At 34.9% G+C, this 26,785-nt stretch overlaps 1 protein-coding gene across 5 annotated transcripts in view; it reads left to right on the top strand.

Moving 5' to 3' along the window:
- The window catches only part of ATF7IP (activating transcription factor 7 interacting protein), a 121,227-nt gene that overhangs the window by 65,021 nt on the left and 29,421 nt on the right, over positions 1–26,785 (top strand). For all 5 annotated transcript variants that reach the window (XM_019452043.2, XM_019452042.2, XM_019452041.2 and 2 more), the window contains exons 6-7: positions 15,207–15,272; positions 26,657–26,733. In XM_019452043.2, coding sequence (XP_019307588.2) covers positions 15,207–15,272; positions 26,657–26,733 — 143 coding nt within the window. The remainder of the gene's footprint in view (positions 1–15,206; positions 15,273–26,656; positions 26,734–26,785) is intronic.

The raw sequence follows: 26,785 nt of genomic DNA, 5'->3' as shown, positions 1-26,785 counted from the left end.
GTTCTCACAGTTCGTGGGTTTGAGCCCCGCATCTGGCTCTGTGCTGGTGGCACCAGAGCTTGCTTTAGATTCTCTCTTTTAGTATCTCTCTGTCTGCCCCTCCCCTGCTCATACTCTCTCTCTCTAAATAAATAAATAAGTAAACATTAAAAAAAAATTTTTTTTTAAAGCCTATCTTGTTTCTTCTCACTTTCCACAAGGTGCACATCCACTTCTATGTGGATTTTTTTTTCAATAAATATATGTATAATACTGTAAATGTGTTTTCTTTTTATAATTCCCTGATTATAGCAACAACCTTTTACATGATTACTCTGGTCCTACTTACTAAGTCCTTGCTGGACTTCCCAACTGCTGTACTCATCTTTCTAAAATACTGTTTGTCTCATTCACCTCCATATAGTCCAGGTTCCTCAGTTGAGTGCTACTATTCATATTTTGATTTTAATATTTGGATCTCTTAGTTTTTGATCCACTTTTCCTAATACCTACCAGTTGTTTCATTGTCCTACAGTTTATCAGTGTTCATAGTATTTTTATTTTAGGCTTTCAACTTCATATTGTTTCTCCCACTCACTTACCTTTAATGATCTGTCCTTAGCCATGCCATTTACTTAAATTTTACTGAGCTTAAATTAGTACCTGTTTCTGTGTTGTTCTGATATTTAGTTTTTTATGGAAATAAAATTCAGATAATAAAATAACTGTTTTGGTCTACAATTCAGTGGTATTAGTATATTCACATTGTTGTGTGACTGTCATCTCTATCTAGTTAGAAACATTTTCATCAACTCAGAAGAAAATGTGTCCATTAAACAGTCACTCCTCGTTTTCCTTCCCCCTACTTCTTGGCAACCACTAATGTGATTTCTGTCTTATTGATTTGTCTAATTGATTATCTCTATTCTGCATATTTCATATGAACAGAATCATACAATGTGTAACTTTTTGTGTTTGGCCTCATTCAAAATGTTTTTGAAGTTCATACACAATGTAACATGTATTTCAGTACTGCATTCTTTTGGGCTAAGTAATATTTAATTATATTTGTATGCTATTGAAAGTGTTTGTATACACTGAAAATAAGTAAGTATTCAAGATGTTAAATGTAATCTCTAGAATAATCACTTAAGGAAAAAGCTAAAATACACACACACACACACACACACACACACACATACATATACATATACATAATGAGTGTGTAGTATATAAATGCTTGACCCTTGAACAACACAGAGGTTGGAGTGCTGGCCCCTCCCTTGGTGCAGTTGAAAATCCATGTGTAACATTTGACTCCCTGAAAACTTAACTACTAATAGTCTACCATTGCTCTTAACCCTTGCTGCTGAATTTTTTATTTCAATTATCATACTTTCTGCTGCACAATTTTTATATGTTTTTTTTTTAGTAGTAAGAAGAGTTTATTTTATATATATATTTATGTGTGTGTGTATGTATATATACATTATATATATAATGTATATATACACATATATAATTTTTTATATATCTATTTAATTATATATATATATAATTTTTTTTTTTAAGTGGGCTTTATGCACATCCCGGGGCATGAAATCATGACCCGGAGATCAAGACCTGAGTTGAGATCAGGAGTCAGATGTTTAACTGATTGAGCCACCCAGGCGCCCCTTATTTATTTACTTATTTTCAAATTTTTATTTAAATTCCAGTTAATTAACATATAGTATAATACTGGTTTCTGGAGTAAAGTTTAGTGATTCATCACTTACATATAACACCCATTGCTCAACATAAGTGCCCTCCATAATACCCATAGGCCATTTAGCCCATCCCCTGCCCTACCCACCTCCCCTCCAGCAATCCTTAGTTTGTTCTCTATAGTTAAGAGTCTCTTATGGTTTGCCTCTCTTTTTTTTCCCTTTTCCCTGTGTGTTCATCATTTTATATCTTCAGTTCCACACGAGTGAAATCATATGGTATTTGTCTTTCTCTGACTTATTTCACTTAGTATAATACACTCTAGCTCTGTCCATGTCATGGCAAATGGCAAGATTTCAGTCATTTTGATGGCTGAGTAATATTCCATTGTATATACACACCAAATCTTCCTTATCCATTCATCAGTTGATGGAGGTTTGGGCTTTTTCTATAATTTGGCTATTGTTGATAATGCTGGTATAAACATTGGGGTGCATGTGCCTCTTCAAATTAGTACATTTGTATCCTTTGGGTAAATACCTACTAGTGCAATTGCTGGGTCATAGGTATTTCTATTTTTAACTCTGAGGAACCTCCATACTCTTTTCGGAGTAGCTGCCCCAGTTTGCATTCCCACCAACAGTTAAGAGGTTTTCCCCTTTCTCTACACCCTTGTCAACATCTCTTGTCTTGTGTGTTGCTAATTTTAGCCATTCTGACAAGTGTGAGGTGGTATCTCATCCTGGTTTTGATTTGTATTTCCCTGATGATGAGTGATGTTGAGCATCTTTTCATGTGTCTGTTGGCCATCTGAATGTCTTCTTTGGAAAAATGTCTATTAATGCCTTCTGCCCATTTCTTACTAGGATTATTTGTTTTTTGGGTATGGAGTTTGATAAGTTCTTTATAGATTTTTGGATACTAATCCTTTATCAGATATGTCATTTGCAAATATCTTCTCCTATTTCGTAGGCTGCCTTTCAGTTTTGTGGATTGTTCCCTTCACTGTGCAAAAGGATTTTTCTTGATGAAGTTCCAATAGCTCATGTTTGTTTTTCTTTCCCTTGTGTCCTGAGACATGTCTAGTAAGAAATTATTCTGGCCCAGGTCAAAGAGGTTGCTTCCTGTGTTCTTTCTCATCTAGGATTTTGATGGTTTTCTTCCTGTGTTCTTTCTCCTCTAGGATTTTGATGGTTTCCTTTCTCAAACTCTGGTCTTTCATCCATTTTGAATTTTTGTTTTATGGTATAAGAAAGTGGTCCAGTTTTCCCAACACCATTTTTTTTTTAAGTTTATTTACTTATTTTGAGAGACAGAAAGTGAACAGGAAGGGGCAGAGAGAGGGAGAGACAGAATCCCAAACAGGTTCTGCACTGCCAGCGTAGAGCCCATTGCAGGGCTCAGTCTCACAAACTGTGACATCATGACCTGAGCTGAGAGTAAGAGTCAGACATTTAACCAACTGAGCCACCCAGGCACCCCCAACACCATTTGGTGAAGAGACACTTTTCCATTGGATATTCTTTCCTGCTTTGTCAAATATTAGTTGGCCAGATATAGTTGTGGGTCCATTTCTGGGTTTTCTGTTTTATTCCATTGATCTTTGTGTCTGTTTTTGTGCCAGTACCATCCTGTATTGATGACTACAGCTTTGCAATATAGCTTGAAGTTTGGAATTGTGATACCTTCAGTTTGCTTGTCTTTTTCAAGGTTTCTTTAGCTCTTCAAGGTCTTTTTTGGTTCCAAGCAAATTTTAGGATTATTTGTTCTAGTTCTTTGAAAAATGCTGGTGGTACTTTGATAGGGTTTGCATTAAATGTGTAGATTGCTTTGGGTAGTATAGACATTTTAACAATGTTTGTTCTTCTAATCCATGAGCATGGAATGTTTTCTCATTTCTTTGTGTCCCTTTCAATTTCTTTCATAAGTGTTCTACAGTTTTCAGAGTACAGATGTTTTACCTCTTTAGTTAGGTTTATTCCTAGGTATCTTATTGTTTTTGGTGCAGTTGTAAATGGGATCGACTCCTGGATTTCTTTTTCTGCTGCTTCATTATTGGCGTATGGAAATGCAACAGATTTCTGTACAGTGATTTTATATCCTGTGATTTTGCTGAATTCGTGTATCAGTTCTAGCAATTTTTTGGTGGAATCTTTTGGGTTTTCTACATAGAGTATCAGGTCATCTATAAATAGTGGAAGTTGGACTTCTTCCTTGTCAATTTAGATGTCCTTTATTTCTTTTTGTTGTCTGATTGCTAAGGCTAGGATTTCCAGTACTATATTAAATAACTGTGGTGACAGTCAACACCCCTGTGGTATTCCTTATCCCTAAAAGCTGTCAGCTTTTCCCCATCAAGGATGCTATTAGCTGTGGGTCTTTTGTATATGGCCTTTATGATGTTAAGGCTATGTTCCCTCTATCTCTGCTTTGTTGAGGGTTTTTATTAAGAACGGATGCTGTACTTTATCAAATGCTTTTTCTGCATCTATTGACAGGATCATATGGTTCTTATCCTTTCTTAATGTGGTATCTCACATTGATTGATTTGCAAATATTGGACCACCCTTTTGTAGTCCAGGAATAAATCCCACTTGATTGTGGTGAATAATTCTTTTAATGTACTGTTGGATTCAATTTGTTAGTATCTTATTGAGAATTTTTGCATCCATATTTGTGAGGAATATTGCCTATAGTTTTTCAGTGGGGTCTTTGTCTGGTTTTGGAATCAAGGTAATGCTGGCTTTGTAGAATGAGTTTGAAAATTTCCTTCCATTTCTATTTTTGGAACAGTTTGAGAAGAATAGCCAATTTGATTACTGATTCAATTTCTTTGCTGGTTATAGGTCTGTTCAAATTTTCTATTTCTTCAGGTTTTAGTTTTGGTAGTTTGTGAGTTTTATCTATTTCTTCCAGATTGCCCAGTTTGTTGGCATATAATTTTTCATAAAATTATCTTATAATTGTATTTCTGGGTTGTTGGTTGTGATCTCTCCTCTTTCATTTGTGATTTTATTTATTTGGGTCCTTTCTCTCTCCATCTCTCTCTCTCTGTCTCTCTCTCTCTCTCTCTCTCTTTTTTTTTTTTTTTTTTTTTTTGATAAGTCTGGCTTAGGGGTTTAACAATTTTATTAATTCTTTCAAAGAACCAGCTCTTAGTTTTGTTGATCTGTTCTACTGTTTTGTTTGTTTGTTTGTTTGTTTCCCTATAAATTATTTATACTCTAACACTTATTAGTTCCCTTCTTCTGCTGGCTTTAGGCTTTATTTGCTGTTCCTTTTCTAGCTCCTTTAGGTGTAAGGTTAGGTTGTGTATTTGAGACTTTTCTTATTTTTTGAGGTAGACGTGTATTGCCGTGTACTTCCTCTTATGTCTACTTTTGCTGCATTCCAAAAGGTTCTGGAGTGCTGTGTTTTCATTTGCTTCCATATATTTTGTTTTCCTTCTTTAATTTCCTGGTAACCCATTCATACTTGAGTAGAATGTTCTTTAACTTCCATATCTTTGTGGTGTTTCCAAATTTTTTCTTGTGGTTGACTTCAAGTTTCATAGTGTTATAGTCTGAAAATATGCATTGTATGATCTCAGTCTTTTTGTACTTGTTGAGGCCTGATTTGTGACCCAGTACGTGATCAGTTCTGGAGTCTGTTCCATGTGCACTTGTAAAGAATGTGTTTTCTGCTGCTTTAGGATGAAATGCTCTGAATATATCTGTTAAGTCCATCTGGTCCAGTGTATCATTCAAAACCATTGTTTTCTTGTTGATTATTTACTTAGATGTTCTGTTCATTGCTGTTATTGGGGTGTTAAAGTCACCTATCATTGTTATCAATGATTTTCTTTATGTTTGTTATTAATTGATTTATATATTTGGGTGTTTCAAAGTTGAAGGCATAAATATTTACAGTTGTTAGATCTTTTTGGATAGACCCCTTTATAATGATATAGTGCCTTTCTTCATGTCTTGTTACAGTATTTGGTTTAAAATCTAGTTAGTCTGATAATCGTATGGCTACTCTGGCTTTCTTTTGATGTCTATTTAGCATGATAGATGGTTTTCCAACCCCTTTCTTAAAACCTTTTTTTTTTTTTTTTTTAATGTTTATTTATTTTTGAGACAGAGGGATAGACAGAGTGTGAGCAGGGGAGGGGCAGAGAGAGAGGGAGACACAGAGTCCGAAGCAGGCTCCAGGCTCCGAGCTGCCAGCACAGAGCCTGACACAGGACTCGAAGTCACGAACCGCGAGATCATGACCTGAGCTGAAGTCAGATGCTCAGCCAATTGAGCCACCCAGGTGCCCCCATCCCCTTTCTATTTGGACGTGTCTTCAGGTCTAAAATGAATCTCATGTAGGCAGCATATGTATAGGTCTTCTCTTTTTATTCCATTCTGATACCCTATGTCTTTTGACTGGAGCATTTAGTCCATTTACATTCAGAGTGATTATTGATAGAAAAGAATTTCATGTGATTGTATTACCTGAAAAGTTGTCGTTTCTGGAGATTTTCTCTATTCCTTTCTAGTGTTTGTTGCTTTTGGTCTTTCTTTCCCACTCAGAGTCCCCTTTAATATTTCTCGTAGGGTTGGTTTAGTGGTCACAAACTGCTTTAGTTTGTGTTTGTCTGGGTAACTCCTTATTTCTCCTACTCTGAATGACAGCCTTGCTAGATAAAGTATTTTTGGCTGCATATTTTTCTCACTAAGCACATTGATATATCGTGCCACTCTCTTCTGGCCTGCCAAGTTTCTCTGGAGAGATCCTCTGCTAACTTGACCTGTCTTTCCTTTAGGTTAGGAATTTCTTTTCCATTACTGCTTTCAGGATTCTTTCCTTAAGTCTGTGTTTTGCAAATTTTGCTATGACACAGCTTCGTGTTGGCCAGCTTTTATTGATTTTGATAGGAATTCTCTGTGCCTCCTGGATTTGGATGCCGGTTTCCTTACCCTGATTAAGGAAGTTTTCAGCTGTCATTTGCTCAAGTAAACCTTCTCCTCCTTTTGTCTTTCTTCTTCTTCTGGGACTCCTGTGATATGAATGTTATTATGTTTCATGGAGTTGTTGAGTTCCTAAGTCTACATTTGTGATCCAATACTTTTCTTTCCCTCTTCCTTTCAGCTTCATTATTTTCCATAATTTTATCTTCTATATCACTTATTTTTTTCTTCTGCTACTTCCATTCCTGTGTTAATTACATCCAGTCATTTTGCATCTTGGTTATAGCATTTTTTATGTCAGCCTCACTAGTTTTTAGCATTTTTTTTATTGCTGTAGTAAAGGTGTCTCTGTTTTTTCTATGCTTTTCTCAAGCCCAGCTATTATTCTTATGGTCGTTGTGTTAAATTCTGGTTCTGTCATATCACTTATATCTATTTCGATTAGCTCCTTGGTTGTGACCTCTTCCTGTTCTTTCTTTTGGGATGCATTCCCCCATTTTAGCATCTTACCTTGGTCTCTGTCTTTTATGTGGTAAGAAAGCCTGTGCTTTGTCCTATTTCCCCTAGAGCTGGCACTTTGCAGCAATTTATGATCATTAGACCTGGTGCATGTGGGGTGATTTGTGCTGGTCTTCTGTGGGAGGAGCCAGTATTGCTCTGGCTCTTAATCACACTTGCCCTAGTGAAAAAAGGCACCTGTACAGTGCAGGGGTGTGGGGCGTAATGTAAATGGCTCAAGCCCTTGTCATGTGTACTGTACTACTTGCTGAAGTCTCTCCATGCTGATGGGAGGGGTGAAAAATGGCATCAGACCACTCTGTTCCCTGGAGAGGGGAGTGTATGCTGGCCAGTGTTCAGCATGCCCTTACAGAAGAGTAAACAGTTTACCCCCTTGTGCCCTCAGCTTCCATCCGATCCATGCCTTCAACCTGTGTCTGAGCCACTGGGAGCGCAGTGCTCCTTTGTTTTATTTATCTCAGGTGCCTGACTGGGTTTCTAAATTCCAAATTTTAGGGACCCTGCACAGGCCCGGACCTGCACTGATCCTCTGGGGAGGTTTTCAGTTCACTGTGGCTCACACATTTGTTCCAGAAGGATAGTTGCATGACTATGTAGGGGCTTGGATTTTATAAATGGTAAAGCATAGTAAAAAGCCTGCATCCAGGTTAGCTGCCCTCAGAAGGTGTCTCTGCTCGTATGCCAATGAACCAAAGAGCCCAACAGCACCCGCCAGCTCTTTGTCCCCTTAGAGGCAGTGATGCTCTCAAATGCCATGCAAGGAAGGGGAGCTGTCTCTTCTAGCATGACACAGGATCCTTAGAGCTCGCTGTCCAAACTGAGGCCTCTGCCCTCTTTCTCCATAGGAGCATCACTAAGCCTACCAGGCTCGACTTTGGTGATGGCATGAACTAAACTTCAGACTTCCAGCTTCACTGCTTGTAAAAAACTTGAGATAATCAGCTCTGACTCGTTTTCCCTGTCAGTAGTTTTGGGGAAGTGTTTTTCTTTTGTAATCCCCTGCATGCTACTTTATCTCTCTCTCTCCCTCTCCCCCTCTCTCCCTCTCTCTCCCTCTCTCCCTCTCTCTCCCTCTCTCTCCCTCTCTCTCCCTCTCTCTTCCTCTCTCTTCCTCTCTCTTCCTCTCTCTTCCTCTCTCCCTCTCTCCCTCTCTCCCTCTCTCTCTCTCTCTCTCCCTCTCTCTCCCTCTCTCTTCCTCTCTCCCTTTCTCTCCTCTCTGTCCTCTCTCTCTTCTCTCTCTTCCCCTACTCCTGACCTTCTCTCTTTCTCTTTTTCCTCTCTCTGTGATCAGGGCTCTGTCTGCTCTGTAGCACTTGCGATTCTTTTCTCCCCCAAATCACATCTCCACCCCTCCTACCTTCCATGATGTGGCGTCTATTCTCCCTCTAGTTTTGCAATTTGTTCTCTCAATCCTCAGGTTGTTTTCCTGGGTGTTCAGTATCATTTGAAAATTATCTAGCTGTGTTTGAGGGACAAGGCAAGATCCTCCTACTACTCTGCCATCTTAACTCCTTTCCTCTGTATCTTTTCTTTGCACAGTCTCTGTGTCTTCGATATTCTGTTTGGAGAGACATTGTTTTCCTGGCTTTCATGTGTTTTCTTAAAGTTCTTTGTTCCATGTTTCTTTTAGTTCTTTGAACAGATTTTAAACCATTTATTTAAAGTCTTTGTCTAATAAGTCCAATAACCTGAATTATCTTTCCGTTAATTATTTTCTTTCTGTGAATGGCCCATACTTTCTTTTTCTGTTGTTTCTTTGAATGCCTCCTAATTTTTCGTTCTTGTTGAGAACTGAATTTTTAAATATTATAGTGTGGCATTTCTGGGAATCAGATTTTTTCCCCACTACGCAGAGTTTGTAGATGCTGCTTGTTGTGGTTTGTTGTTTATTGGTTTGATGACTCTTATAAACTATTTTTTGAAAGTATATATTCTTTGTTGTGTGTGGCTACTGAAGTCTGTGTTTCATGATCTTAGTGGTCAGGTGATGTTTGGACAGTTACCTTAAATGCTTAGAGCATAAAAAAGGAAAAAAGGAAAAAAGCAAGAAGGGAAAAAAAATACCTTCCCTATCTTTGTACATTGCCTTTGTGTTGGGGCACTTCTTCAGTGCTTAACCAGGCCATTTATAACTTGCTTTATCCTTCACTTACTGTTTGCATAAGTGAAAGCTTAGGGTCTTTTCAGCCCATTTCTGAGCATGCTTTTTTTCCTGGGCATTTGCATGGTCTTCTCAATTCCCCCATATGAGCATGAGCTTTTAAAGTCCCATTTTTGCTGTGTTTCACCTTTCCTAACTTTTTCCTTCCTAGGCTTTTCTATTTAAGGCTTGTCTATATTGGTGTCCTTTGCCCCAGGCTGCTATGCCAATAACTGTACCTTTAAATCTTTTTGGGAAAAGCTGTCTGGGATGGTGCCCCAGCCTTGGGTATTACTCAGAGTTGAGAGAAACAGAGGCCAGCCTTTGTGCTGGTCCTTAAGGGAGTTGCCAGTTCCAGCAGGGTCCATACCCTTTCTGTGGCACTATCAGGTTGTATCAGACGTTCAGGCTGTCATCTTCATAGCTGCTGCAGATCTGGGTATGGGGAATGGTGAATGGAAAATTTAAAAGACCACAGTGCTCTCTTGCTGCAAAGCAACAGCTTTATTCTTCCCTAAGTCTTCCCCTGGCTGTTCTGAGTTTTTGAGTAGATTCCAGAGTTGTGCAAAAGTTGATTCTAACAATGTTTGTCAGCTCATTAGTTGAGTTTGGGAAGGAACTGCACCCTGAAGTTCCCTACTCTGCTATTTTCGGTGATGTCACTCTGTTCCAATATTTTTATTATTATTACTTTCTAGTATTTAAAACTTATATATCACTTACTTCAGCAAATAATTATATATTTTGCTCAATTATTTATTTTTTTATATACAGCTGACCATAAGCTTTTTGAAAATCCTACCATGTATATGTATATTCTATATTTCATTCCATAGCAATTGATGAGTGCATCTTTCTCATTTGCATATGTATATATCCATTTATTATATCTGACTCACTTTGGCAAAATCTTACTGAGTTTTATAAAATTCACAGTTAAGGTGTGCCTGGGTGGCTCAGTTGGTTGAGCATCCAAATTCAGCTCTGGTCATGATCTCAGGGCTCCTGAGTTCTAGCCCTGCATCAGGCTCTCTATTGTCAGGATGGAGCTCTCTTCAGATCCTCTGTACCCCCCCTCTGCCCCTCCCCTGCCTCCCCCGCTTGTGTGCACATGCTCTCATTCTCTTTCTCTCAAAAAATAAATATTTAAAAAGATAAATTAAATTAAAAGTTAAAACACATTTGAAAACATAATCTGATTGAGTTTAGATATTTTGCTATAAGGAATAAATATAATTACTAATTTTTATATTAGTGCTCTGTTGTTTTAATGCAGCAGTTATTAAAAAATAGACTTTTGAGGGATTCATGATCCTTTTGCTATAGTGTAAAAATTTGTTATACATTGGAAAATTTGGGGAAAGCATAGAATTAAGTCATGTAGACTTTACTTCTAGAGAAAAGTTCAAGAAGTTCTCTTTTCTGCTAAAGATTTTAAGGTATAAATTTCTTTGTAGATACAGGAAAGTAGATTTTTATTGATTTTTATATCAGTCATCATTCTAATGTATTTTTAAAATGGGCTAGATGGGGATTATTTAAAATTCTTTTTATGACTTTATACTTGTTTGCTGTGTGATACAACTTTTGTCCACATCTTTTTATTAATGCCTGTTTTAAAATGATTACCTCCTTTTCTGTGTACTACACATATTTTATAAGAGCTGAAAATAAATTTCAGCACTAAAATATCTGGAGAATTAGTTATATAATAATTTTCTATATTACTTTAGGGACTGGTTGCTTTCTGAATTGTGGAAAACTTTTGTGTATTTTCACTTTTTCAGGGATGTCAGATTGTGTAGTATAAATCTCAACAGTTATTTCCATGAATTTAATTATTTTTTAAGTAAAAGGATGTATGATTTTTAGATTTATATAACTTTGATGCATTGTCAAGATTAGAACTATAGTAACTTCTAAGAAAGTCTTAAAATGCAGATATTTGTCATTTGCTGTGGGTTCAATAGCAACTGTGTAATAAAAATAGAAATAGTCAGCAAATATTTAGCTTTTCTACCCCTCCCAGATCATAACTCTTCCCAAAACATATTTCCAGAGAATTGCTAAAAGGCAGTAAAAATGGAAATTCTCCACTCTTTCGATCAGAACTGTACTTAAAGCACTGAATATCAAAACCTATAAGTTAAAGCCACAGTAGTATTCAAAGGGACATTTATAACTTTAAACACATTACTACTAAACAGGAAATTAGAAGAATATTATATGTTCCTGTCCAATGCTAGGAAAAAACAACAATTAAAACTAAACCCCAAGAAGGAAGAATGAGTTAATAACTTAATAAAATAGCAAAAAGCCTAACCCATTTTGAATATTGAACAATGAAGATAAAAGCTTATTCTTGGAGACAACTTAAAAGCAGGTTAATTTTTGATCTATAAATGATGAGTGTAAATAAACTGCATAAGGATTCAAAAACGAGACAAATACACAGAGGACATTAAGAGAACATTAGTATACCCAACTTAAAAAAAGGTTTTTTTAATGTTTATTTTTGAGAGAGAGGGAGACACAGAATCCGAAGTAGGGTCCAGGCTCTGAGCTGTCAGCACAGCACAGCACAGCACATGGGGCTCAAACCCATGAACTGTGAGATCATGACCTGAGCCAAAGTTGGTTGCTTAACCGACTGAGCCACCCAGGCGCCCCTACACAACTTTATACCTATGCAGTCCATTTTATTTAGGAAGAAAGTAGAATGCCTAAAATTATAAGGAACTCTGTTAAAATTACAACCAGTATCATATTTAATAGTGGATTGTGGAAATACTTCCACTGAAGTTGGGATGCCTATTATCTGTACTACTAAATAGAGTTTTGGTGGCAGTCTGGGCAATAAAATAATGACAGGAAAAATAAATTAAAAGTAATGATTGGGAACTCGATAGAATTAACTTGGCAAACTATTGAAAAAGTAGGAAATTTAGAAATTACTTGGTTGAAGAAAAACAGTCCAATAGTTTTTCTATAGGAAAACAATCAATAAAGAGTAAATAGGAGAAAAAGATTTCATATATGGTAGATATTTAAAAATAAATAAGTGCTTAAGAATAAACCAAAAAAGAACTTTAAGACCATTATGAAGTGAAAGGATAGAAAAAGAAAACCTTTGAGTTTCTACCATGTTCCTAGACATGAAGACTTGATTCCTTTCAAATTACTGATTGTATAGATTCAGAATACTCAAAATTTCAAGTGGATTTTTTTTATAGAAATGGAAAAGCCATCAACACTCCTTGGAATATAATATTCCGTTGGTTATTATTTATAAAATGCCATTTTAAGTAGTTTTAACTAAAAATAGCTTTTTCACTTTTTCTTTTGGTTCCCCTTCCCACCCCTGCAACAAGTAAATCTGTGGTTGCCTAATCCAAGAGATGGTTTTGAATAATGGATATATGTGTCCGTTTATTCACCAGCCTTTTTGGGTGCTAATAATTTGTCAAGTCAGACTTGATGCATGATTAAGTCTTTTCTCAATTGTTTCCTAAGAGTTTCCTTGGTGCATAAGCAAGGAGATCCCTAGTTTGCCTCGTTTGCAAAATAAGGGTCAATATGTCTGAATCTCACCAATTTATGTTACTTATATTTAAACCTACCCTTATGCCATTATACAAGAAATGATAGATAAACCTAAGGAAGAGACCAAGAGCAAAATGAAACAAAAGTAGTAAAGATATAGTAATAGAATATGACTTTCCTGGACTAAAAAAATGACTTGTTTATGTAGTTTTTTGAAAATCTCACACAGTAATTGCCAAGAGTCCTAATCTTAGACACATTATGGCAGATATTTTGAAGTATAGTTCAAAAAAATTGTACAGTTTCCTAAATGAAAATAACAACAAAAAGGCTGGTCTTTGATTTCTTTTTTATAACATTAAATTGGAGGCAGTCAGTCAGTGTCCAGATTTTGATTTTATTTCTCTAATAGTTTAATTTTCTAAGTGATAAAATTCTTTTTATTTTTATTTGTTTTTTATTTTTTTAACGTTTATTTATTTTGAGAGGATGGGGTGGGGGAGTGGCAGAGAGAGAGAGAGAGAGAGAGAGAGAGAGAGAGAATGAATGAGAATCCCAAGCAGGCTCTGCACTGTCAGTATGGAGCCCGACATGGGGCTCAGTCTCATAAACCATGCGATCATGACCTGAACTGAAATCAAGAGTTGGGTGCTTAACCAACTGAGCCACTCAGGTGCCCTGATAAAATTCTTTTTAAAAAGTAATTAAGTACTGTATATGATGTGAAAGTGAAGTCCTTATCTTTACACTCTCCCTCACTGCCTGCCAATGCTAGCCTCTAGAAGTAATTACTTTTAACTTTGGTATTTATTCCTTCTAGACATTACCTCGTATATATATCAAAATGACCTTTTAGTATAAGTAAAAATAGTATAACAATACCATACAGATTATGCAATTTACAGAATATCCACCAGATAGAGGCAAGAATGAAAGACATTCTTGCATAAATTGGGACAGAAAACACTTTCCCATATATATTTCTTGAACAAGTTGCTTGAAATATTTTAGCCACAGAAAGGTAAATTCATATTAAGAATATAAAATTATGCTGTACGTCTTTGGGTGTTAAAAACATGCATAAATAAATACTCAAGTCATGAGGAAATCTTCGTCTTCAGAGTCCTATGTGATTGATTGCCTAGGACTTAAAAGGACTTGTCAAAGGACTTAAATACTTTGTAACATTTGCGGTCTCCTTCAGAAGTGACTACTTTCTGAAAGAAACTTTAAAAGTAAATAATACCATTTTCTTTTTATGATACGTTTATATTGGATAAAAGAAATTTTCTGGAGGAATTCTTCCCTAGGCAGGTCTCATGAACACACTCAAGTTTAGTTTAAATTTCTTGAAAATATATTTAACATAAGATGGCAGCAGCAGTTAACAGCAACAAAAACAGTTGAGTATCACATCTATGCCTTAGTAAAAGACTTAAATACAAAATATTCATGTGGTGTTGAGGTATTTTTCTGTTTTTTCTTTTCTGTTTGTTTTCTTAAATTTTCTGTGAATATGTATTTGGGCAAAATATGTGATCAGGCATTTTCTAGAAGCAGTGCAAGTTATTAATAAAATAATTATATTGAAATGTTAGTAGTAAGATAACGTTTTTGTTAGGTTATTTTAAATTAACACTATTAAGTGTTTCACAGAATAATATATGAGTAGTCATATATACTGCTATTGAAAGTATAAATTAGCAAAGCCATTCTGAAAAAGAAATTTAGATATTTGATAATTATTAGATAATTTAGTTATCAATTATCATTTAGATAAGAATAATTATTTAGACAAGAGCTATTCTGTCTCAGAAGTTACACCTGTGTGAGTACTACCCAAGGAAATAATCTGAAAGAACAAAATTATTAATTGCCTTGTTATTTGACTATAACAGTACATTGAGAAACATGAAACATTTCCACTGGGAAATAGAGTGTATAAATAATGATTCAATATATTATGTGTATATCCACAAGCAGTATTGGCATTGGATATTTTATGACTTATAGTTGTATTAATATAGAATTCTCAGAAAATTGTGTGGTTACAACATATTAAAACATAACAGCAAAAAAAATCCCCACAATTATACATATTTAGAAATGTGCTGGTTTGTGAGTTCTAGGAGGAAAAAAAACTAATGTTCTAAAATCAAGAGTGTTTACCTCTAGGTATTAAGTTCAAAGGTCATTTTAGTGTTCATTATGATTTTCTGTATTTTCCAATTAATGTATTTTATAATCAGCTTGCCTTATTTTCTTTGCTGTTGGTTATCTTCTGACAATCCTTTTATTTCTGGGTTTCTTGTTATGTATGCATGAGTTCCTTTCTGATACCATATGTTACTTGATTTTGGTTTCATTTTTGGTTTTTTTAGGCCAAGATAGCAAGGTTAACCAAACGCTTTGGAGCAGCCAAAGAAGATCTTAAGAAAAGACAAGAAGTAAGAATTTCTATTCTTGTATAATTAATATTGAGCTCTAAGTGGTACTTGGATAATCGTGAGCTGGGAAGAAATTCTTCCTTTATTACAGGTCTGAAATTTGCTTTCCTACTTTGTACTTCCTATATGTTTTTTCAGAAGCTGCAACTCTGAAGCTAATATTAACCCTTTTGTAATCCTCAATTACTGTTTTCATATATCAACACTTATATTAATCTATTTTATAGTATTCCTGAAGTTATGTTTTGTTTCATTTTTAAAATTTTGTTTTTGGGATTTATCTTCTCATGTTTCTTTCTTTTTACATTCTTGCCAGGGTCCTATTTTTGTCTCTTATTTCCCCCAAGGTGCGTTAGTGTACCATTGCCTGGAGTGACCCCTTCTCATCTTTGCTTTACCTCAGGTGGTTAAGTGCAAAGATCATAGCATAACATAAAACTCCAGTGTATAGTCTACCTTTTGCTTTTTGTTGTTTCCTTAGTTATTCTGTAATACATATATATATATTTTTTTAATTTTTTTTGTTTATTTATTTTTGAGAGAGAGAGAGAGAGAGAGACAGAGCATGAGTGGGGGAGGGGCAGAGAGAGAAGGAGACACAGAATCCGAAGCAGGCTCCAGGCTCTGAGCTGTCAGCACAGAGCCCAATGCGGGGCTCGAACCCACGAAATGTGAGATCATAACCTGAGCCGAAGTTGGATGCTCAACTGACCGAGCCACACAGGCGCCCCTGTAATACATATATTTTTAAAGAATATTTATTTATTTATTTATTTATTTATTTATTTATTTATTTATTTATTTTGAGAGAGGAAGAGAGAGCATGAGTAAGGGAGGGACACAGAGAGAGGGAAAGAGGGAATCTTAAGCAGGCACCATGCTGTCAACTCTGAGCCTGACACGGGGCCCAATCTCATGCACCCGTGAGATCATGACTTGAGCCGAAATCAAGAGTCAGATGCTTAACTGACTGAGCCACCTAGGCACTCCTGTAATACAAATTTTTAATATAGCACTTGTATATTGCATTATAGTTTTCAGTTTGATATCTTTATTTTCCTCTTGACTTTTTCTATTATGGTACATTACATTTCTTTGTCATGAGAGCAACATTGTCTGGCACTTACCAATTGCCAATAACAGTTATTTCAGTAGTAATTATTACTGTAGGATTTTCCTGTTTTCATTAATTTCATATCTTCTTTACTTGACTTTAAATAAAACCATTTTGAAATAATTATAGATTAACAAGAAGTTGTAGCAATACTACATAGACTCCTGTGAACTTTTCACATAGCTTCCCATAGTGGTGAAATCTTGAATAACTGTTGTGCAATATCAAAACCAAGATATTGGTACAATTCTGTTAAGTAGTCTGTAGACCTTAATCATTTCTGCAAAATGTAGACCAGTTTTTTCATGAATTCATTGTGTGTGTGTGTGTGTGTGTGTGTGTGTGTGCATGTACACATTGATCCCACGTACAGATTTATGTAACCTCCACCACAGTCAAGATCTAGAACTGTTCCGTCACCATGAAGGGACTCCCTCATCCTGCCATTTTATAGTTTCAACCTATCTCATTTCCCATACCTACCCACTCCTGTCCCCTGGCAACCACAGATCGGTTGTTCATCTCTATATTCCTTTTACCTAACTTTTTAAGCTCTGGTTGCTCTTTTCTCTTGAGCAACTGATAGTTTTCATCTTTGTTCTACACAGACTAATCCCACCGAACCCTCCATTGGCCGTACCCAAAGATTTTTTTTTTATTATAGCTTCTTTAATTATTATAATTAATTCTTAGATTCTAAACTCCACTTTTCTCAGCTTTTGTTTTTTTGTCATAATATAAAAATTGAACTATTTGTCTTCTTATATTAGAAAATTGATGTAAACCTTTTTTTTAGCCTTTAAAACAATTTTTTTTAATGTTTATTTTTGAGAAAGAGAGAGAGAGCACGAGCAGGGGAGGGACAGAGAGAGAGGGAGACACAGAATCGGAAGCAGACTCCAGGATTTGAGCTGTTGGCACAGAGCTCGACATGGGGCTCAAACTCATGAACTGTGAAATTGTGACCTGAGCCGAAGTCAGACACTTAACTGACTGAGGCACCCCTTTTTTAACCTTTTTTATTTTCTATTCTTGAACCAAACAAAGGGCTTTGTAATTTTTCCTTTGTTTTTTATACAATGTGAATTTCCACTTTTTCCCTTTTATGTCTGAACTACGCAGCATACTGCCCACTATATATTTTTCCAGTGTTTGTGTATGTCGAGTTTGTCTTCAAAACTACTTTCTAGTTCTTTTTGTTTAATTTATTCAAAGGCTCTAGGCAGTCACAAACTTTAAGGAATAAAAATGAAAATATTGCAGTGCCTGAGAGGTTTGTTATGGAGAGCTAAAAGTATAATGGAAATGACAAACACTGTATAATTCCTAAAGATTGGAAAAGGTTAATTTGAACAATTAGGGCATGTGGTACTTGAATAAAAATATTGAGGTGGTCTTCAAACTTTCAAATTTTGTTCCTTCCTCAATTAGCTTTTGGGTAAGGCCAGTTTTATATGCCAAAACTGGGACATCTTTCTACCTATTCTTGTTAATATTTTCTTGTAACAACAGCGATTTCTAGAAATCTCAAGAATTTGTTCTTTCATGTCCTAATTCTCTTTAACTATGGTATCCACTATAATTTTACATCTATGTCATGCTAGATTTTGAAAACAGGAGAGATACAGAATGAAAGTTTAGAACTTAGTTCTCGCCCTTATTAAAATAAATAAACAATAATACTTTAAATGCTTTCCTTCTATTTAGATTTGCTCCTTGGTCCTCTGATATTAACCAGTTAAAAACAAACCCCACCATGCAGGTTTGTCTTAAAACATTTTCCGTTTTAGGTTTTAAAAGCAGAAAACCCTCATAGGCAGTTTACTATTAAGTCCACATTTATAATCTAATCTGTGTTATTGCCTTACAATTGCTATCTCTAATTTATATCCTTTCTAGTTCTTACTATAAAAGAAATGTAAAGATATTTCTCATTCTTTATCTATGAAAATCAATGATGTAATTGATTCAGTAAAATTTTAGATTAAATCTAAATTCTACGTTTGAATTTTTTATTTAAAAATGTTTTGGTTTTTTTTTAATTGTGCTACAAACACATAACATAAAATATATCATTTTTAACTTCATAGTTAAGTAGTGTTAACTATATTAATAACATCATTGTGTAATAGGTCTTTAGACATTTTTCTTCTTGCAAAACTGGAACTCCGAACCATAGAACAAGTACTCCAGTTTCCCCTCCCTTCAGCACTTGGATACTTTTTGTTTCCATGATTTGACTACTCTAAATATCTCTTAAGTGAAATTATATATAGTATTTGTTTTTTTGGCTCATCTGTATTGTAGCATGTGACAAGATTTCCTTTTTAAAGGTTGAATAATATTCTGTTGTATATAGTATACACCACATTTTCTTTATCCATTCATTTATTGATGGATATTTGGGCTGATTTCATCTCCTGGCTCTTTTGTGAATAATGCTACAATGAACATTGGTATGCAGATACCTCTTTGAGATCCTGGTTTCAAGTCTTTTGGATATCTACTGGAAAGTGAAATAGTAATTTGATTTTAGTTTTTTGAGGAGCCTCAAAATAAAAGAGACTTTTTATTAAAAAACTTTTTAATAAAAGAGACCACCCTATTTTTCATTCTTACCAGCAGGGAACAAGGTTCTAATTTCTCTACATTCTTGTCAACACCTGTTGTTTTCTGTTTTGTGATAATGGCCCTCTAATGGATGGGAGGTGGCATTTCATTGTGGTTTTGATTTGCATTTCTCTAATAATTAGTGATGTTGAGCATCTTTTCATATGCTTGCAGTCCATTTTGCATGTCTGTAGAGAATTGTTCAGGTCCTTTGCCTGTTTTTTAATTAGCTTGCTTGTTTTTTAATTAAGTAGTAGGACTTATTTATGTATTCTGGTTATTAACCCCTTCCATCAGATATATTATTTGCAATTATTTTCTCCTGTTCCGCAAGTTACATTTTTGCTCTGTTGATTGTTTCCTTTGATGTGCATAAGTTTTCAAGTTTGATGTAGCCTCCTTTGTTTTGCTTTATTTTGTTGCCTGTGCTTTTGATGTTATATCCAAGAAATCATCACAAAATATGATGTCATAAAACTTTCTCCCTGTGTTTTCTTCTAGAAATGTTTAGTTTTGGTCTTCCATTTAGGTCTTTGATTTATTTTGAATTAATTTTTATATGTGGTGTAATGGTTCTGTTTCATTCTTTTGCATTTGAATATTGAGTTTTCATACCATTTATTGAAAGACTGTCTTTTCTCCATTGTGTAGCCTTGGCATCCTTGTTGAAAATCCCTTGACCTTATACATAAGAGTTTATTTCTGGGATGTCTGTTCTAGTCTATTGGACCATGTGCCTGTCTTTATGCCAGTACCACACTGTTTTGATTACTATAGCATTGTAACATGTTTTGAAATCAAGAGGTATGGAGGCTCCAACTTTGTTCTTCTGTTCCAGGATTGTTTTGGCAATTCAGGGTCCCTTGAGATTTCATATAGATTTTAGTATGCTTTTTTCTATATCTGTAAAAAATGACATTGGATTTTAATAGACATTGCATGGAAACTTTTGATCACTTTGGGTAGTATGGACATTTTAGCAATATTAAGTGTTCCAGTCCATGAACATGGGATGTCTCCATTTGTGTCTTTTATTTTAATCAACACTGTTTTGTAGTTTTCATATTAAAGGTCTTTTGCCTTTTTGGTTAAATTTACTTCTACATATTTTATTCTCTTTGATGATATTGTAATGGGGTTGTTTTCTTAATTTCTTTCTCAGATTGTTGGTTGTTAGTATATAGAAATATGATTGATTTTGACTTTTTTTTTTTTTATCCTGCTGCATTGCTGAATTCATTTATTAGTTCAAACTTTTTTGTGTGTACCCTTTTGGGTTTTCTGATTATAAGATCATATCATCTGCAAACAGACATCCTCACTTCTTCCTTTCTACTATTGCTGCCTTTTATTTCCTTTTCTTGCATAATTGCTTTGGTGAGATTTTTCCAGTACCATGCTGAAGTTGATGAGAGTGGGCAACCTTACCTTATTCTTGATCTTAGAGGAGTTGTTGTTGAGTATGATGGTAGCTATGGGCTTTTGACATATAGTATTTTTAGGTTGAGGTAGTTTACTGCCATTCCTAACTTGTTGAGGTTTTTTTTGTTTATTTGTTTTTTTATCATGAAAGTGTTGAATTTTATGAAATGCTTTTTCTATAGTAATTGAGAAGATCATGTAGTTTTTTTCTCCTTCATTTTGTTAATGTGGTTTTGATTGATTGATTTATACATTGATTGATTTTCCTGTGTCAAGCTATCTTTGCATTCCAGGGATAAAATCTCACCTGGTCATGTTATATAATTCTTTTAATGTGCTGGTGAATTTGGTTTGCTAAAATTTTGTTGAAGATATTTGCATCTATGTTCATCAGTGATATTAGGCTATAGTTTTCTTTTAGTGTAGGATCTTTGGCTTTAGTATCAGGATATGCTGGCCTGGGTTTGGAAGTTTTCCCTCCTCTTCAATTCTTTGGAAGAGTTGAGGAAGACTGCTGTTAATTCTTTAAATATTCTCCATTGAAGCCATCTAGTCCTTGGTATTTTTTGTTATTAGGATGTTTTTGATTACTAATTCAGTCTGATTTCTTATTCAGGTCTTGTTCAGATTTTTAATTTTTGATTCAGTCTTGGTTATATATTTCCAGGAAGTTATCCATTTCTTCTAGGTTATCCAGTTTGTTGCCATATAATTGTTCATAGTAGTCTTTTATGATCCTTTTTTATTCTATGGCATCAGTTGTAATGCCTTCTCTTTCATCTATGATTTTATTTATGTATTCTTTTTTTTTTCATAGATAATCTAGGTAAAGGTTTTGCCAATTTGTTGATCCTTTAAAATGCCAACTCTTAGTTGATTTTTTTACTACTGAGTTTGTGTTCCTGTTTTATTTATTTCTGCTTTAATCATTATTATTTCCTTCCTTCTTCTGAGTTTAGTTTGTTTTTCTTTAGTCACTTGAAGTATAAAGTTAGATTGTTGATTTCAGGTCTTTTTTTTTCCGATTTTTTTTTTTTTTTCCCCCAGAGATAGTGTGTGTGAGCACAAGTCAGGAAGGGGCATGGCAGAGAGGGGGAGAAAGAGAATCCCAGGCAGCCTCTGCACTATCAGGGAGGAGCTCTATACGGGGCTCGATCTCTCGAAAAATGAGATCATGACCTGAGCCGAAATCAAGAGTTGGATGCTTACCTGATTGAGCCACCAAGGAGTTCTGGTCTTTCTTCTTTTTTAAGAAAAGCATTTACCACTATAAATTTTCCTCTTATTTTTTTTTTTATTTACTTATTTTGAGAGAGACAGAGACAGCGCAGGAGGGGTAGGGACAGAGAGATAGGGAGAGAAAGAATCCCAGGCAGAGCCTATGCTGCCAGTGCAGAGCCCAATGTGGGGATCGAACTCACGAAACAGTGAGATCATGTCCTGAGCCAAAACCAAGAGTCAGACACTTAACAGCTATCCAAGTGCCCCTAAATTTTCCTCTTAGTACTACTTCTGCATAAATTTTTCCTATAAATTTGGTATGTTGTATTTTTGTTTTTATTTGTCTCAAGATATTTTCTAATATCTCTTATGATTAATCTATTAGATTAAAAAAAATTTTTTTACTGTTTTTTATTTTATTTTTTGAGAGAGAGACAGACAGAGAGCACGAGCAGGGGAGGGGCAGAGAGAGAGGGAGACACAGAACGAAAGTAGGCTCTAGGCTCTGAGCTGTCAGCACAGAGCCCAACATAGGTCTCGAACTCATGAACTATGAGATCATGACCTGAGCCAAAGTTGGCGCTCAACCAACTGAGCCACCCAGGTTCCCCTATCTATTAGATTTTTAAGTGTGTTTTAATTTCCACATATTTGTAACTTCTCCGTTTTGTCTTCTGCTATTGATTTCTACTTTTGTTCCATTGTGGTTGGAAAAGATATTTCATCATTTTCATCTTTAGAAATTTGGTGAAGCTTATTTTGTAACCTGATCTATTCCGAAGAATATTCTGTGTGCACTTGAGAAAAATTTGATTTTTCTGCCATTGGGTGAATATTTCTACAAATGTCTGTTTGGTCCATTTGGTCTGTGATATTGTTCAGTTTTGCTATTTCCTTACTGAATTTTTCTCCAGATCATCTCTCCGTTATATAGAATGATGTACTGAAGACTCTCACTGTTGTGTTTCTATCTGTTTTTCAGTTCTATCAATGTTTATATCATTTAGAAGCCATGATGTTATGTGCATATATATTTATTAATATTGTATCTGGTCAGTTGATGCTTTTATCATGTTCTTTTTGTTTCTTGTAATAGTTTTTTACTTTAAAAGCTCTTTTGTGTCTTATATAAGTATGGTCACCCTTTCTCTCTTTTGGTTATCATTTGAATGGAATATGTTTTCCCATTATTTTACTTTTGGCCTGTGTATACCTTTAGATCTAAAGTGAGTTTATTTTTAACAGCATATAGCAGGATCTTGTGTTTTATTCATTAAGCCAATGTATGTCTTTCTGTGGAGAATTTAATCCATTGGGATTTAAAGTAATTTCTGTAGGGAAGAACTTAATTAGTATTTTGTTAATTATTATCTATTTGTCTTGGAATTGTTTTATCTCTTTTTTGTTGCTTACATTCTGTGTGTTTTGTTTATATATTTTTAATTTTTGCAGTGACAGTCTTTAATTTCTTTCTCATTCCCTTTTGTGTATCATCTATAGGTATTTTATCTGTGGTTACCATGGGGGTTACATAGATCATTTTAAACTGGTAACAACTTAATTTCAATCACATTTAAGAACTCTAGTCTTTATATTTTCCCCTCACAGTTTTGTTACTGGTTTTATTATATCTTTTTATATTGTGTATCCTTTAACAAAAATGTGGTTATTTTTGTGTTTAAATTCTATACAAGAATTAAATGTGATTTAATGTACCAGCTTTATAGTAATGCAGGATTCTGTATTTGTGTATTTACCGTTACCAGAGAATTTCATCTTTTTTGTGTGCTTTCTAGTTTCTGTCTAATGTCCTTTCGTTTTCACTTGAGTGACTCCTGTTAGCATTTTTTTGTATTGCATTGTAGATCTAATGGTCATAAATTTCCCTAGCTTTTTATTTATCTAGGAATGTCTTAATTTTGCCTACATTTTTGAATGAAAGTTTTGCTGGATATAGTATTCTTGCTTGGTAGTTTTTTCTTTCAGCATTTTAAATATATCATTCCACTCCCTTTTAGCCTTCTAGGTATCTGCTGAGAAAACTACTGATAATCTTACGGGAGCTCCCTTGAATGTGGTGGGTTGCTTTTCTCTTGTTACTTTCAGAATTCCTTATCTGTGACCTTTAACACCTTGACTGTGTTTTTCAGTGTAGATCTCTTTGAGCTATTCTAGTTGGAGGTTTCTGAGCTTCTTGAATTTGTATTATCAGTTTTCACCCTCAAATTTAGGGAGTTTTGGCCATTATTCAAAGACTTTCTGCTCATTTTCTTTCTCTTCTATTCTTAGATTCCCATATTCATGTATTGGTCCTTTCAGCATTTTCTCATAAGTCCTTTGGGCTCTTTCCCCTTTTTTTCATTCTTTTTTCTTTTTGCTCTTCTAACTCCATAGTTTCAAATGGCTTGTCTTCAAGTTCACTAAGTCTTTATTATGCTCAGTACAGTCTGGTGCTGATGCCCTGTAGTGAAATTTTCATTTCAGTTACTCTTCAGATCCAAAATTTCTTTTGGTTCTGTTTTAGTTTCTATTTGTTAATATTCTTATTTTCTTCATGCATCACTTTTCTAATTTCATTTAGTTTTCTGTCTCTGTTCTCTATTACCTCATTGAACATCTGTATGTCAGTTATTTTGGATTGTTTAATGGATAATCCATAGATCCCTATTTCTTTAGGGTCAGTTTCTGGAGATTTATTTCTTTGGTGGAGCCATATTTCCCTGTTTCTTTGTATGTCTATTTCTGTTATGTTGAAATTTGGGCACTTGAAAAAACAGCCACCTTTCCCTGTCTTTTCACAGTATATTTATACAGAAAAAGACCTTTATTATTCAACTCAGGTAGATACTCTAGAAACCTCTCAAACTTTTTCTAGAGATGCATTTTCACTGAGGTTGTTTGTGTAATCTCTTATCTGAAGAGTCTTGTCTGTTTCTACTTGGGAGCCCCCCCCCCCCCCCCCCCCCCCCGCCAATCATCTGTCTTCCATATTATAGTTTTCATTTTATAAGCCATTGTTTTGGAGGTCCCCCCTGCTCTCTGTCTGTGCTACTATAATTTTTCTGGTGCTGTACCAAGCTGATAGGTTTAACTTGTTCTCATATGGCCTCCAGACATCCAGCATGTACTACTTCCTTCAGGTCAGGTGAAACAGAAACCAGTGCCTCGGTCAGTACCCTGAAAAGCCATAATGTTGCGTGAATGTTCCACTCTTCTCTTTCCTTTTTGAAGGAGAAGCCACAAGTGAGGAATTTTGATTGTGCCATACTGTGTTGGGAGGGGTTTGGGGTATGGTAGGTAAGTGCAACAGACTTTCTTACTCACTACAGTGCATCTCTTCTTGGCCTCGCTATTGCTTGGGGTCCTATACTTCTTGACTGGTTTCTGGAATTCTGACAAAGGAAATTTGGTCCATCGCATGAGAGAAGGAGGGTGTTGGTCTTCCAATTCTACCATCTTGCTGATGTCACCACACTAGTATTTATTTTAAGGACTTCTATCCAGTGACCATACTGTGTTCTAAGCCAATTGTATTTATTTATGCTTTTTTCCTTTTTCTGTTTTTCTCCATGAAATGTTCTTTGCCTTCATCTTAACTATTTTGAATGTACTAATTAATTACTCAAAAGACCTATTTGAAGGTTTTCCTTAAAAACTTTTTTAAAATCGAGAGTGCACAGTTACTTTAATTTGTTTTTCTATTTGTTTAATACGTTTTTGTTCACAGATTTTAAACACCTTTAGAGTAATATATTGTAATTGTATCTTTTGTCCTCTCTACATGTATAACTAATACAGTGCCATACTTGTTGATGAAAATTATCCTTTTATCCTATAAAAAGCATCAAGATTTGTTAATTGAGGGTGCCTGACTGGCTCAGTCGGTTAAGCTTCTGACTCTTGATTTCGGCGAAGGTCATGATCTCTCCTGTTCATGGGATCAAGCCCCACGTTGGGCTCTGCGCTGATGGTGCAGAGCCTGCTTGGGATTCTCTCTCTCCTGTCCTTGTGCTCGCTCTCTCTCTCTCTCTCTCTCTCTCTCAAAATAAATAAACATTTTTAAAAAATTAAAAAGAAAAGATTTGTTGATTGAAAAGAGTGATTAATAGCATGTACTTGATGTAATATTAAGCACTTCAATATTTAATTTGTTTTAATACTTATTATTATATTTAAATAAGTCTTGAGAGTTATTTATATTTTTCATTTAAGAAGTAAATAATTATAGTGTAATTACTGATGGAGGCCCAAGTAATGCTTATTAACATGTATAAGAATTCCATTTCTATATTCCCTGTTTTTGGGGGTAAAGGATGAAATTAATTGATACTTAAGTTTAGAATTGAGACATCTTTTTATGAAGTTACATGTCACCTAGTGGCAAGTATTTATTTTTTAAACAATAACTGTAAAAATAATTTTGATTTGAGAATTTTGATTTGTGACCTTAGGCACCACTTAATTGGTAATCACCTATTTTGGGAAGGAATACATTTGTACCTTGTTTGTTGAGTTTCTGTTGGTAATTTGGTGCCTGCTATGCATGGTATATAGTAGGCATTCACTAGATATTTATTAAATGAGTATGTCTAGTTATTCTTTAGGTTCATATTATTAATATTTATCAGCATGTAAACCGTTTTCACATCATTTTATTTACTCATCTTAAAAACTGAGGTATAGGAATTATTATATTAATCTTTCACATGATAAGCAGTTGTCTCAACAGATTAATTTGTTTAAGGCACAGCTAACAAGTGGTAATGCCAAGATTCAAATTCTTGTCTCATGTAGTAATATTTTCTACTATATTATGGAAGTAACAGATAATATGTTGAGAAACCACATCAGGGTTTTGTTTTGTTTTTTTAATATTAAGTTGGTTTCAGGTGCACAACATAATAATTCAACACTTATATACATTATGAAATGATCACAGTAAGTCTAGTTAAGGTCTTATTTTTAAAGACTCCTTTTGTATTGGGTTTTATTTTACCTGGGTGTTTTTCTCCCCCAGAATCCACCAAACCCACCTGTATCACCAGGAAAGTCTGTGGTTGACGTCAACAGCAATAATAACAATGTGCCATACAGGTGAGAATTGTAAACAATCTGTCAGATTTTTAACAGAACAAGGTTCTGATTC

Source organism: Panthera pardus, unplaced genomic scaffold (genome assembly GCF_024362965.1).
Source record: "Panthera pardus isolate Hobbes unplaced genomic scaffold, ASM2436296v1 HiC_scaffold_6, whole genome shotgun sequence".
Taxonomy (NCBI): domain Eukaryota; kingdom Metazoa; phylum Chordata; class Mammalia; order Carnivora; family Felidae; genus Panthera; species Panthera pardus.
This window is presented reverse-complemented; position numbering and strand designations above follow the sequence as displayed.